Source organism: Eretmochelys imbricata, chromosome 1, assembly GCF_965152235.1.
Source record: "Eretmochelys imbricata isolate rEreImb1 chromosome 1, rEreImb1.hap1, whole genome shotgun sequence".
Lineage (NCBI taxonomy): Eukaryota > Metazoa > Chordata > Testudines > Cheloniidae > Eretmochelys > Eretmochelys imbricata.
The window spans coordinates 235,339,123-235,352,508 of record NC_135572.1 but is presented as its reverse complement, the minus strand read 5'-3'; the positions used below and the strand labels follow the sequence as shown (position 1 = coordinate 235,352,508).

Sequence of the window (13,386 nt, the reverse complement as noted above, 5' to 3'; positions counted from 1 at the left end):
CAGGAATATCTCAGGCTGCTAGAAAATGATCATTTTGGGCAACAGCAGTACCTTACCACTAAGAGCAAATCTGAGTAGTGGAAAATGTTGCATGTTTGTACAGCAGCTAACACAATGTCCCACAATTGAGGTATCTAGGCATTACCATAATACAAATAACAAGGGGAAAACAAGCTGTGTTTTCAAGACTCAGGCCCTAAATGGTGCCCACAAAAGATTTACAACACAGCCTTGTTAATGAATACATAATTCAATTTGTTTGTCAGGAAATGGGTTGTTTTCCTCTTTACAGAATGACATGCAGGCTAGTTTGCAATTACTCAGTTTGAGGCTAAATCTTGAGTTTGGTTTATGTGGTGGTAAGGGGCACATAAGCCCCAGATGGCTGAGTAAGCAGGCTCTTCACTGGACAGATCAATACTGCGTCCAGGTCTGCAGCATGGGCACTATAGCAGCATAGCTACAACGCCGTGGCCATGCCACTGTTACCCTGTAATATAGATGCAGACTACAGTGACAGAAGAGGTTTTTCCATCACTTTAGGAATTCCAACTCCCTGGCTGACAGTAGCTAGGTTGATGGAAGCATTCTTCTGTCAACCTCGCTGCATCTACACTGGGGGTTAGGTTGGTGGAGCTACGACGCTCAGGGATGTGCATTTTTCACACCCCTGAGCGCTGTAGCCATGTCAGCTCAAGGGAGGAAAACTGGGTTGTGTATGGAAAGCCACCAGACGGGATCAATATCTGTTTTCTCAGGTGGAGGATCCTTAGAACTTATGCAATGCCAAGCTGCCCTCCATGAATCCTGGTCCTTCTCACTCCTGGCAGCTGGGTCTCATAGCTGCAGTAACCCCCAGGCTTACTGCTACCTTTTCACAAGGGTGTGTCCTTACCTTCTAACCAAGAAAGATTAGATTTTGGAGGGAGATTGGGAGTGGTGTCACTGTCCTTATTTCCCCTCAAGTTACAATGGGAGGACCGTTGTGATCTTTGGTCCAATAGAACCTGTATTCTCCGAGTCATCAACTGGTAAAACCCTATTTATGGCTGCATGGCCTTTCTATGCCACTAGCTGTCAATCAGCCCCCTGTCATGGGATTGGGGAAGCACTCTGCTTTTTTAGTGACTCCCCAATGCCATTCCTCAGCACCTGGATGGCGCAGAGCTGTGGACTCAGCCTTGAGGTGGGGCTTGGGCTGGGCAACTGCATAGCTACTATGTGCTCAACCTCGAAGTGGGCTAACCTTTCAGGATCCATTTAGGCCCTGTGGTTATAGAATATTCACGCCAGGCAGTTCCATGTGGAATTTGGCCCTTCACGTTGCTTGCATTTGTCACTTTTGGTGGTATGTATGTTTTTTTCCAGGTATCCCAGGAGAGTATTTATAACAAAATGACTGGATCCAACCTGGCATGTGTCTTTGGGTTGAATTTAATCTGGCCGCCTGAAGGAGCTTCTTCCCTGAGTGCTTTGAATCCTCTGAATCTCTTCACTGAATTACTGATAGATTTCTACTCCAAGATCTTCAGTTCACGAACAGTACCTGGTGATATCTTACCTTAATGTTCACAAAAAGGGAAAAGGAATATGCCTACCTTAGCAGAAATCTTCACATATAAACCTATGAGAATTTACTATACACAGGATTTTACAGAAACAAGTATATTTCATATACAGAGCAAAATCCTTTTCTCAATTTTGCATCACCATGATTTTGCAGATATCAAAGATGTTAGGGGAAATATGCTTACCGATACTGTTTGTATGTGGATGTGTGTGTATAAACATTCACAGACCTACAGGTCAAAGTGGCATAAACTTTCCTCTTTTCATAATCTTTAGCAATTGTTAAATATTTGTTAGTTTAAAAATTCATAACAGTAGATAAGACTGTCATTTATTTAAGCATCCTGAAGTTTCCTACTTTGTGGCATTTTTTTCTAGGGCGATGCTAAGTCATCACTTGGGCCATAACTTCTGGACCATCATAGCCCTTCTTGCAGTAGGGCTATACAGGCAATTTTTTCCTCTGGAAAAAGTTTCTTTTGAAGTCTTCAAATATATACAAATTATAGATCAATTTTTCAGAATTTCAGGCACTCATTCCCACATGCACAAAAAGAGTGTGCACTTGTGTCTGCGTTTATGTGCAAGTACCATGAAAACCAAAGTATTTGCCACTGTCAGTTAGGTTATGCATACATCTGTCTCTGTGCTTTTAAATATCTAGTATGCCTGTCCAACCATTGTAGTTGCATGTGCAAACTAAGTGGAAAATTACACAAGCACTCTTGAGGTTTTAAAAATCAAGTAATTTGTGTTTTTATTTTTAAAGAATTTCTGTTTGTATCAGTATATAGTTAATACAGAATGTAAGAAAACCTTGTTTGAAAAAGGCATTGAATGTTTTCATTATTTGCTGTATGCTCTTCAAGTTTTTTGAGTTGTTAGAAATCTGCTCCTAAAATCAGTCTCTCCCACACACACACACACGCACACACACCCCCAAAAAAAAGAGAGAGAGAAAGAAAGAAAACCTTAACCCACCCTGAACCCTGGAAAATACTCCTGATGGCACTTTTATCTAATCTAGTGTGTGTTATCGGTGGGATGACATTAATCCCAGTGGGAATAATTAGCCATAGTAATGTAAAGGGGAGTTTCTGTGTTTTCTCTCTAGATACTTGTATTTGAATACCACTTTACAGTTCTGCTCCCTCTGTCTGCTACTGATCATTAGTGGAACAGGATACGGATGTTGTCCTTGTAACAGCAAAAGGGACTGAAGTAGTGGTGACCAAAGTAAGCAGTATTTTCCCAAACGTCTGCTTCTCCTGCTCCCATACAAAGCTGCTGAAGTAGACGTACCCTTCAGGATATAGTAAAGACAATGATCCATGGAGACCAGTTTGGTTATCCCTTCACCTTCAAAAACAAAGCAACCCTTTTCCTTCTAGCGGTTCTAGCTAACTGGGGGCTTGTGCTTCTAGTCTCTCATCTTGATAGCTACTAAGTATCTATCTGCCTGTCTGACAGATGCAGGCTTCCAAATCCTTGTGTGAGAGAGCAAGTAGTAATTTATTCTTTTTGGCAATTTAGAGAAAATAAGAGAGAGTACCCATCGAACTATGTCAGTCCTATATTTGCCCAGTAGATGTCATGTACAGCATAAGGCTATAAAAGGAAATTATTAAAATGTCAATAATCAAAAAGCTATAGAACAAGCTGTACTGTATGTCACATCCTTTTAAAATTTAAATTATGGTGTAATTTTCTCTTAATTCATCAAGTGTTTCAAAATTTGGGCTTTTAAATATCTATTGTTAAGTGTCTGTTCTTTGTTAAAAAAAAAGAGGCATACTTGTGGCACCATAGAGACGAACAAATTTATTTGGGCATAAGCTTTTGTGGCCTAAAACCAACTTCATCGGGTATCAAGTGGCCAGTTTGGCATGACTTTGCTACTTACATATAAAATGTTGCACAGTATAAAGAGAATAATTAAGATGAGTTTATGAATTTAATGTTGTTGCACTTTCAGGAAAATGAGGTTGCAAAGGAGGAAATGTGTTCAGTCTCTGTTTTATGTCATAAATTGTTAAGACAAATACATTGCTGTGCAGTGCAGTACAGCACAGCAATTTGAAGATACTATTCTGTGAATCGGCACCAAACATTTATATCAGAGGAACTTGGCCTACAGGCCAGTGCATGAAACTGAGAATTAGAAAACCTACTTTCTAATACCATTTCTTGCCCAGAGTGAGAGAGCTATCCAGTGGCAGTTATTTCACCTTTCTAAGTCTCCAATTCTCCTTGAGTAAAAAAAAAAAAAGCCTGCTTTTTTTAGAATGCTTTGAGATTACTGGCTGAGAATTACTATAGAAGTACAAAATGTTATCATTCAGATTTTTCCAAAATCCAACTGGTCAAAATGGCACTTCCAGTACAGTACTAATGGTTTTCAAACATTGGGGAATGTTGCACTGATCAGTGATTTAAGTAGAGAGGAGTCTAGGCAAAATACCATACCAAAACACCTTGGGGTGAATCCTGACTCTGCTGAAGACAATGGGAGTTCTGCCATTGACTTCCGTGGGGCTAGGATTTCACCACATTCTCTGGCTCTCTTTTTGTACAGCACTAGAAAACAGTGACAGAAGTATCCCAGTATCAGTTACAGCATAGTGAAAGCAGAGCCCTAGCCAGAATAGATTGCTAACTCAGCAGCAATTCACCCTAGCGCAGTGCTACTCCAAAGTGGTGGCCCGCGGACCGGTGCCAGTCCTCAAGCCATCGGCTGCCGGGCTGCTGGGAAAAAAAATTGCCAGTCCCCCACATCAGATAGCTTGAGAAGCACTGGGTCTAGAGGAAAGTTGTTTTTTTTTTTCTGACTCCTTGCATTAGTTTTCTGTTCCCCAGAGGTCCACTGCTTCCTACAAAGGTGGATTTGGTATATGCTACAGCATTTGGCTGATCTTTGACTGGCTCAGAAACTGATCTCTTACTGTGTGAATCAGTGGCTGGTGCCTAGCAACAAGTAAAAGTACCTGCAGTGTGCATGGCTTTAGCTACTTTATCTGCTCGTAGGCACCGAGAGCGATTTAAAGAGTGAATCTGTTTTACATATTTGTCACATACCAAATGGCAGTTTTTCCTTTTAGTCTTTATAAATGATCATTTTTCAGAGATCGCTGGCTTCTGTCATTTACCAACTGAAGTACAGAATGGAGTTTCTGATTCCAGGATTGTTTCATTTCTATGAACAAGATCATACGATATCCCACAGTTTGAACAATTTGATATTGCTTAGAAAATGTAATACTGTTCCTGATTATGAGCAGTGTTCACGCTGGTGATGGTACATGCCCGCTTCTAGTCACTTTTTCTCAGCTGGCAGCAGTGAAAAGTGTGGTAGGTGATAGCTGGCTCTACCCCCTCCCAGCCATTCACTGCCTTTGGGCAGGTCTACACTTAAAATGCTGCACCGGTGCAGCTGTGCTGCTGTAGAGCTTTAGGGCCTGGTGACACTTGCAGATGTAGAGCGCTGTGAGTTAAATCCGCCTTCGGAGAGCGCAGTAGGGAAAGCGCTGCCGTGTGTTCACACTGACAGCTGCAAGCGCGCTGGCGTGGCCACATTTGCAGCACTTGCAGCGGCATTGGGAGAGATGCATTATGGGTAGCTATCCCACAGAGCACCTCTTCCCATTCTGGCGCTGTGGCTTATGGTAAGGGAGCGGGGGGGCATTCTGGGTCCTGTCCCAACGCCCCATGATGCATCGCTTCGCATCCCAGCAATCCCTGTGCTTCCGTCCACATTTGGTGCCATCTTCCAATAGTTTTTGTACTGCGCGCTCTGTCTTCCCTTTCGGTCTGTGGGAATGGAGCCCAAACTGCTGAGGAGTATGCTGATGAGTCTCACCAGCACGTCACGTTTGGCAGTCGAATTACTCCTTATGATCCAAAGTGACAATGAGGGCTTCGACGAGGATATTGACTCGAGTAACGCATATGACACGAGTTTGCTTGTGGCATTCACGGACATGCTCACCGCCATGGAACGCCGCTTTTGGGCTCGGGAAACAAGCACTGAGTGGTGGGATCACATCATCATAAAAGTCTGGGATGAGGAGCAGTGGCTGCAGAACTTTCGGATGAGAAAAGCCACTTTCATGGGACTGTGTGAGGAGCTCGCCCCCACCCTGTGGTGCAAGGACACAAGATTGAGAGCTGCCCTGATGGTGGAGAAGCGGGTGGCTATTGCAACCTGGAAGCTGACAACTCCAGACAGCTACCGATTGGTCGCTAACCAGTTTGGAGTGGGAAAGTTGACCGTTGCAATTGTGTTGATGCAAGTTTGCAGGGCCATTAATCGCATCCTGCTCAGAAGAACCGTGACTCTGGGTAACATGCATGACATTGTGGCTGGCTTTCCACCAATGGGTTTCCCTAACTGCGGAGGGGTGATAGATGGCACACATATTCCAATTCTGGCACCAGCCCACTTATCCCTTCCGATTAATGTACTCGGAGGCTATTTCTCTATCGTTCTCCAGGCGTTTGTGGATCACCATGGGCGTTTCATTGACATTAACACAGGCTGGCCCGGAAAGGTGCATGACACACTCATCTTTCGGAACACTGGCCTGTTCACGAAGCTGCAAGCCGGGACTTTTTTCCCAGACCAGAAGATCACCATAGGGGAAGTCAAAATGCCCATTGTGATCCTTGGAGACCCTGCTTACCCGTTAATGCCGTGGCTCCTGAAACCCTACACAGGGAGCCTTGACAGCGGCAAGGAGCAATTCAACAACAGGCTGAGCCGGTGCAGAATGACTGTAGAGTGTGCTTTTGGCCGTTTAAAGGGCTGCTGGCGCTCTCTGTATGGGAAGCTGGACCTGGCTGATGACAGCATCCCTGCTGTTATATCTGCGTGCTGTACCCTCCATAACATTTGTGAAGGGAAGGGTGAAAGCTTCACTCAGGCATGGAACTCGGAGGTTCAACACCTGGAGGCTGAATTTGACCAGCCAGAGAGCAGGGCTATTGGAGGGGCCCAGCACGGGACTGCAAGGATTAGGGATGCCTTGAGGGAGCAATTTGAGGCTGAAAGCCACCAGTAATTTCTGGTGCCCTGCACAGGAGTGAAGTGCAGTGGTTCCAATGTTAGTAGGAATCTGTGTTTGCTACGCTGACTGGCCATGCCTGTTGCTTTCCTGGGCTAAGGTATCTTCTACTTTATGCAATAATAAAGAATGTTTTCAAAGCCAAAAAATCCATTTATTGAAAAGAAACACAACTGCTTGAGAAACAGAAAGGGCAAGGGGGTGGGGTGGGGAACGGTACAAGCACAGATTTGCGTATATCCTGTTATCATACTCAGCCTTCCTCACGGCACAGTGGCATGGACAAGTTAGCCTTACTGGGACAAGGACCACAGTGGCTTTCCCGAGAAAACTGTGCAAGCGCATTGCCCAAGTTCTGGATGAGACCTTTGAAGAGATCACTGAGGCCAGTTACTGCGATGTGAGAGAGCACATCAACACCCTATTCCGTGTTCTAGGCATGCATGCAGCCCTAACCCTCCTCGCCCCAAGAGCCTGCACCAAATAACTTCCTTCCCAAAATAAAAGCCGCTTACTGGGCATCTCCTCTGGTGTTTGTCCTTCCCCAAGCACCGGCTGCCACGACTGGCTACCTTCCTCCTGGCTTGAGAGCAGCTCCTGGCTGTATGCATCTAGGGATTCCGGGGTGTCTTCCTCTGCCTCAGCACCCTCGCTCCCACTTTGCTGCTCCTCTTCCTCCTGCCTTGTTGAACTGGAGTCTGAAGGGTCCATGGTGCTACTCGGAGTGGAGGTGGGGTCGCCCTCAAGTATCGCGTCCAGCTCTTTGTAGAAACAGCAGGTTGCAGGGGCAGCACCAGAGCGGCTGGTTGCCTCACGGGCTTTGCGGTAGGCATTCTGCAGCTCCTTCACTTTAACCCTACACTGCAGTGCGTCCCGGTCATGGCCCCTAACCAGCATGTCCCTTGATATCTGCCCGAAGGTATTGTAATTCCTACAGCTGGAGCACAGCTGGGACTGGACAGCTTCCTTCCCCGAAACACTGATGAGGTCCAGCACCTCGCCGTTACTCTATACTGGCATGGTCACCTGGAAAGATTTGCTGAGAGCACTCCACGCCTTGCTGAGCAAACAGGAAAGGGATTTTCAAAATTCCCAGAAAATTTAAAGGGTGGATCTGACGGCTGATCATCTGAGGGCAGGGCAGTAGAATTCAAAGTGATGACCAGAGTGGCTAGAACAGGCATTGCGGGACACTTCCAGAGGCTGATCAGAGCACACTAACGGACCAGGGCGTCCCCACTGGTGCTGCGGCACCCAGCGGGGGCACACCAAACGTTATTCCACTCGCCGAGGTGGAGTACCAGGAGCGCTCTAGCCGCTGAGTCAGAGCACTCTACGTGCCTTGCCAGTGTGGACGGGTAGTGAGCTAGTGCGCCTGGGGCTCCTTTAATGTGCTCTAACTCGCAAGTGTAGCCAAGCCCTTAGTGAAGATGCAACTATGCCGTCGGGCATAGTTTATGTACCGCTGCGATTTTTCACATCCCTGTGCAACGTAGTTATACCAGTGTAAGTTTATAGCGTAGACCTGTCCGGACTGTTATGCTTCAGCATTGTCATTAGGAAGGATCCTTCAAAGACAGAAGGCACCTTGACGTCAAAAGACTTGCAACAACTGCACAGTTCAGTTGCTAAACAGGTGTGTAGGTGTGGTAATCTGCCCTAAGAACCCCTGTTATCTGGGACTGAACATCAGAATTAACTATGATGTTAAATCAAATCTTATGCGTTATTCAGAAGGGTTTATAGTGAAATTCATGTTAGAAAAATGTATGTTTCAAATTTCCTGACTCCAAGAGGGTTCCTGGAGATGTCCCCTGCAGTTACTTTGATAACAGTTTCTCTTTACAAATGGTAATTGCACAATTCCAGCTTTTGTACAGCGTGCCCTTGCGAACTCTTCCCTTGCATCAAAGAACAATTTTCAGATCATTTTCATAGCAAAAAGGAAATGATTATGGAGATAATCTGTTGGAAACACGTGCTGGGTTTCAGTTTAAAACAATAAAATGCATTCATGAAATGAGAAATGGAGTGTTACCTGTACTGACAATATGCAGAGAATAAATTGCCTACACATTCTAGTTTACTGAGCTATTAGGAGTTTAAAATTGTTCCCAGGATTAGTCTGATTATTAAATGCTCCTAGAAATAAGGTGACTTATGTGCTGTCCAGAATCCATACAGAAACGTGAAATGATAGAACAGAGCCGTTAACCAAAGGAGTTGTTATAATTCTTAATGATCATAAGTATGAGTGATCGCATTACTATATCTGTTATGTCTCTCTGTGTATAGTATATAATAATACATTGCACTTGTAGAACATCTTTCATTGGAGAATCTCTCAGAGCTTTGCAAATATTGATATATTCACCCACCCATACCGTAATGATTCTAATAGAAAAATCTAAAGATATTTTATTCAAATGTGAAATATGCAATTGCTCCCCCATCCAGGTGACTAAGTAGAATTTATACAATAATACAAGGCTCCACCGTTCAGCTTTATTTCCTGAATATCTACCTGCGTTGAAAGCATTTTGCAGCACAAAGTGAAGTGTCTTCAAAACTGAAAAAAAGTGGGTTTATTACACCTTTCAAGAAGCAAGATTATTGCCAGCTCCGGCCAAACTATAAGGTTGTCTGGTTTTGTTGGCATTCTCCTGGCCAATCAATTTCCCTCTCTTATTCTGTTCAGTTTTAAAACATTATCTAACTAAGGTAATGGGCCAAATTCAGCCCTGAGTAAGTGCGTAAGAGCAGCTCCACGAAAGTCAATGGTTTTACACTGGCAGAGAATTAGGCTCCGTATTTGTGTAGAATATATGCGCCATATGAATGAGGCCAGATCTGTAGCTGGGGTAGATTGGCGTAACGCCATTGCCTTCCTTGGAACTATGCTGATTTTCATCAGCTGAGGATCTTGTTCATGTTTGTCTTTGTTCCTTTGCATCTAGCAAACCAGCTTTAATATGAGTATGCAGCGCGCCCTCCAATATTTTAGAGCCAGCTAATCTAAGAGGAGATATTGGAGGGTCTGCCGCCGAATTGCCGCTGCTGTGGAAAGACGAGACGCCGCCCTGATGGCACACAGACTGCTGCCCCTTTCACAGGGCCGCCCTAAGCACCTGCTTGGAATGCTGGTGCCTGGAGCCGGCCCTGGCTCTAGTAATCATTTGAATTCAAGAGAAGTAACTCCGCTAACTGCAGCCCAGAAAAATACTAGCAATCGCTTTTCACAAGACAGTGAAAACTCCAGTGACGCTACAGCTGTGATTGCTCACTGGCCTCTTATTTTGAAGGCGCAATAATTTTGCTGGAGCTAGTCACACCACTTAGATGAGTGAGTGACTGAGTGTAACCCCCTACATGTCACTGTGCTAGGAATTGTGCCTACACTTCAGCGCAGATGCAAATGTTGGCTTACACAAATACTTCTGGTAGCAGAATGGGATTCCACTTCTCAAAATCACCCCCTCTATGTGACTTTGTACTACTTTATTTCTATCCAGGCCACTTCCTCAAAGAGTAGTTCACTTTTGCTTCTGTCCTCAAATGGTTATTAACTTTAAGCTCCCTTGTCACCATAGTGACATCAATGGGAAGTCCAACAAAGTGACCGAACTTTTAAATCTACAAGAAATTGGGCATCCCCACCTGGCCATCTTTTGTGAGGGTTTTTAATGTGTCCTAATGCTGGCATGTGCTCTCAAACTGCTTCTGCGCTTTCAAATGTTCTGGCTTCTCTTTAATCACTCACAAAAGCAGTTTATTGCTCCTTACTCCTTCACCACAAACATTATCCCCTTAATTAATGGGGCAATAAAAAGCATCTGTAAAATGCACCAGATTGCATCGTCTTCAGTGTCTGAAGTTAATTTCTACAGCAATTGCGTGGGGTCGTTCTTCTTGGCAGATTTTTTGTTACTGAACCCAGCACCCTAGATACTAAACCCAAAAGTGCCAGACACAGATATTATCCACCTGTGTCTTTCTCTGTTGTCAGCTTCCAAAGAAACATGCTCTCTCTGCAGCCAGAGCTCACTCTCTCTCCCCATCCCTCCTCAGGGCTGTTGCCCGTTCTCCCCCCCACCCCGCTGCTAAATTCCTCTTCTGTCACTTCCAAACTTTTTCTTTGCTATTTCCAGACTTATGTGATTAACCAGGCTGCTTCCACTGCCCCACCCACACTCCCCTTACACACATGCTTAAATTTGACTTCCTATTAATAATGTTCCTAATGCATCTGCTGCTTTCTTCACACACCCATTCAGTTCACCTTCTCCATTTTGGACGTAAAAGGGAGGAGGCCACTCGGCCTTTCACCACTGCTGTACGACTCTGGATAAATGGAACTGAAACTACACGGGGTTTAATTCCATGAGGAAATTTGAAATCACAATGTTCAAATGAGTATGAAATTGCCCAAAACATGTTTCACCATCTCTGGAACACACAGATGGTTATGCTTCTGAGAAATAGGTTACACTTTTGTATTTAATAATATCCCAGCGCTGTTGGGATACGTGTAAAAAAAAATAAATGAAAAAGCTGTTTTCCTATTTCCTAACCTCCCTCGCCTCCCGAAAATGTATCACATTGGTAGATAGTTGAAATGCAACCACAACTGATGAGTCCAGTAAAGCTAATATTATATTTAACAACCGTGCCCAGAATGGAAACAATATCACACCGGGCAGCGTTGTTTTCTATTCTAAACCCTGGCATATAGCTGAAGAAGGGGTTTCCAATGCATTCTTTCACTGTCAGCATTCCCCTTCTTCCACATAACAGATCTGAAAAGAGGATTTATTTCCCACCTGCTCTCTGTACAGTAGCCTCTCATACTAACTGGGCTACCAAGTGTTGGCAGCTGGTCGCCCCAATTGTTTACGTACTGTATGTTCTTCATGGAGCATTTAACACCAGAGTAAAACAAATAAGCCAGAAACCACGTATACCTTTGTAGATGGATTAGAAGACCTCTGCTGTTCTGAACCTTGAATAAATCTTTATTCCAATCTTTGCCTCATGGCTGAGGCTGCATTCTCAAGTAGTACGGCAGCAAATCCTTCCAAGGTGCAAACTCAAAGCCCTGATGGGTAAATGGCCCATGCACAAGGAAAAAGCAAATCTATTACGTTAAAAAAATAACATTAAAGTAAGATAATACCACTATGGTTTTACATGAAAAGATCTTTACAGAAGGGTGCAAATAAGCAGGGGATTTGTATCCATCACTCACAAGAGCTGAAACCAGGTGTGTTCCTATAAGGAAGGCAATAAGAATACCACATGATATACATGATCCAGTATCACAGCTTCTTTCAATAATTACCATTTGAAAGTTAATAGAACTACACTCCTGGTGCAGCAGCTGTATAGGGCCTATACTGTGAAAACACCATGTTGGAGAACAAGCTGTTTGGATGGTTATAAATTAGGTGTTTCTTCTAGGATTTAATTATTGTTATTATTTACTAATTGCATTATAGTAGTGGCTAGGTTCCAATCAAGATTGGGGGCCCATTGTGCTAGATACTGTATAAACACAGAGTACAAGAAAAGTCATGCCCGCTACAGTCTAAGTAGACATCATGGACACAGAGTGAAGGGAACAGAGGTACAGCTAAGTGTCGTGACTTCTCTGAGGTCATACAGCAGGTCAGTGGCAGAGTTTTGGAACAGAACCTAGATCGTTAAGACTGAGCATGATAAGTTTCTGCAGGGGATGGTATAATGAGATTGCCTACAATGGCATATAGCCCAGCCACAATTGCTATTAGCAGATATCTCCAATGGCCTGAGATGGGACACTAGATGGGGAAATACTCTGTTACTACGGAGAATTCTTTCTGAAGTGTCTGGCTAGTGGGTCTTGCCCATGTGCTCGGGGGTCTAACTTATTGCCATAGTTGGGGGTCAGGAAGGAATTTTCCCCTGAATCAGATTAGCAGAGACCCTGGGGGTTTTTACCTTCCTCTCCAGCATGGGTCCTGGGTCTCTTGCTGGTTTGAAGTAGTGTAAATGGTGGATTCTCTGTAACTTGAACTCCTTAAATCAAGATTTGAGGACTTCAGTAACTCAGCCAGCTGTTATGGGTCTACAGTGGTACAAGTAAGGCAGTACAATACAATACACTGTACCAGTAAGGTATTTATAGCCGTTACACTATACCAGAAAGACAGGAGGAGCAGGATATGGGGCCGCTGGGTGACCCCACTCCAGCAGCTCTTCCATCACGGCTGTACTGCTCCCCAGCCCCGCCCCCAGCCCTTCCACACAGCTGCGTCTCCTGAGTCCTGTCTGGGGTCTGTACAGCAGCCCCGCAGGAGGACAGGGCTGGGGGCAGTTCCCACATTCTGCTCCTTTCGCCGCTGCAATTCCCAGGAGATCCCTGCAGTTCAGAAGTCTCTGGTGCAGCGGGAGGAGGAAAGAGCCCGCCCAGCCACCCTTCCTCCACCCCTCGATAACGTGGCATGGACCATGGGGAGGGCAGGGGGACAGTGCGGAGCCCCGGGTTGGGGGCAGGACAGGGAGAAGTCATGTGGGGGGGTCACATGGTCTTCCCTGCAGCATACTGGTAAGAAATGAATTCTGCTTGCACCACTGTGGGTCTATTATAGGAGTGGGGGGTGAGGTTCTGTGGCCTGCATTGGTCAGACTAGATGATCATGACGGTCCCTTCTGGCCTTAAGGTCTGAGAGTCCTAGTCCAGTATTCGCTGCACTGTTCTAACTTTCAGTGTGGCTGGGAA

At 44.8% G+C, this 13,386-nt stretch overlaps 1 protein-coding gene across 2 annotated transcripts in view; it reads left to right on the top strand.

Moving 5' to 3' along the window:
- The window catches only part of ARHGAP8 (Rho GTPase activating protein 8), a 302,432-nt gene extending 300,866 nt beyond the window's left edge, over nt 1–1,566 (top strand). For both annotated transcript variants that reach the window (XM_077825721.1, XM_077825758.1), the window contains one exon: nt 1,369–1,566. In XM_077825721.1, the coding sequence (XP_077681847.1) occupies nt 1,369–1,566 (198 nt within the window). The remainder of the gene's footprint in view (nt 1–1,368) is intronic.
- Nucleotides 1,567–13,386: the final 11,820 nt, after the last annotated feature.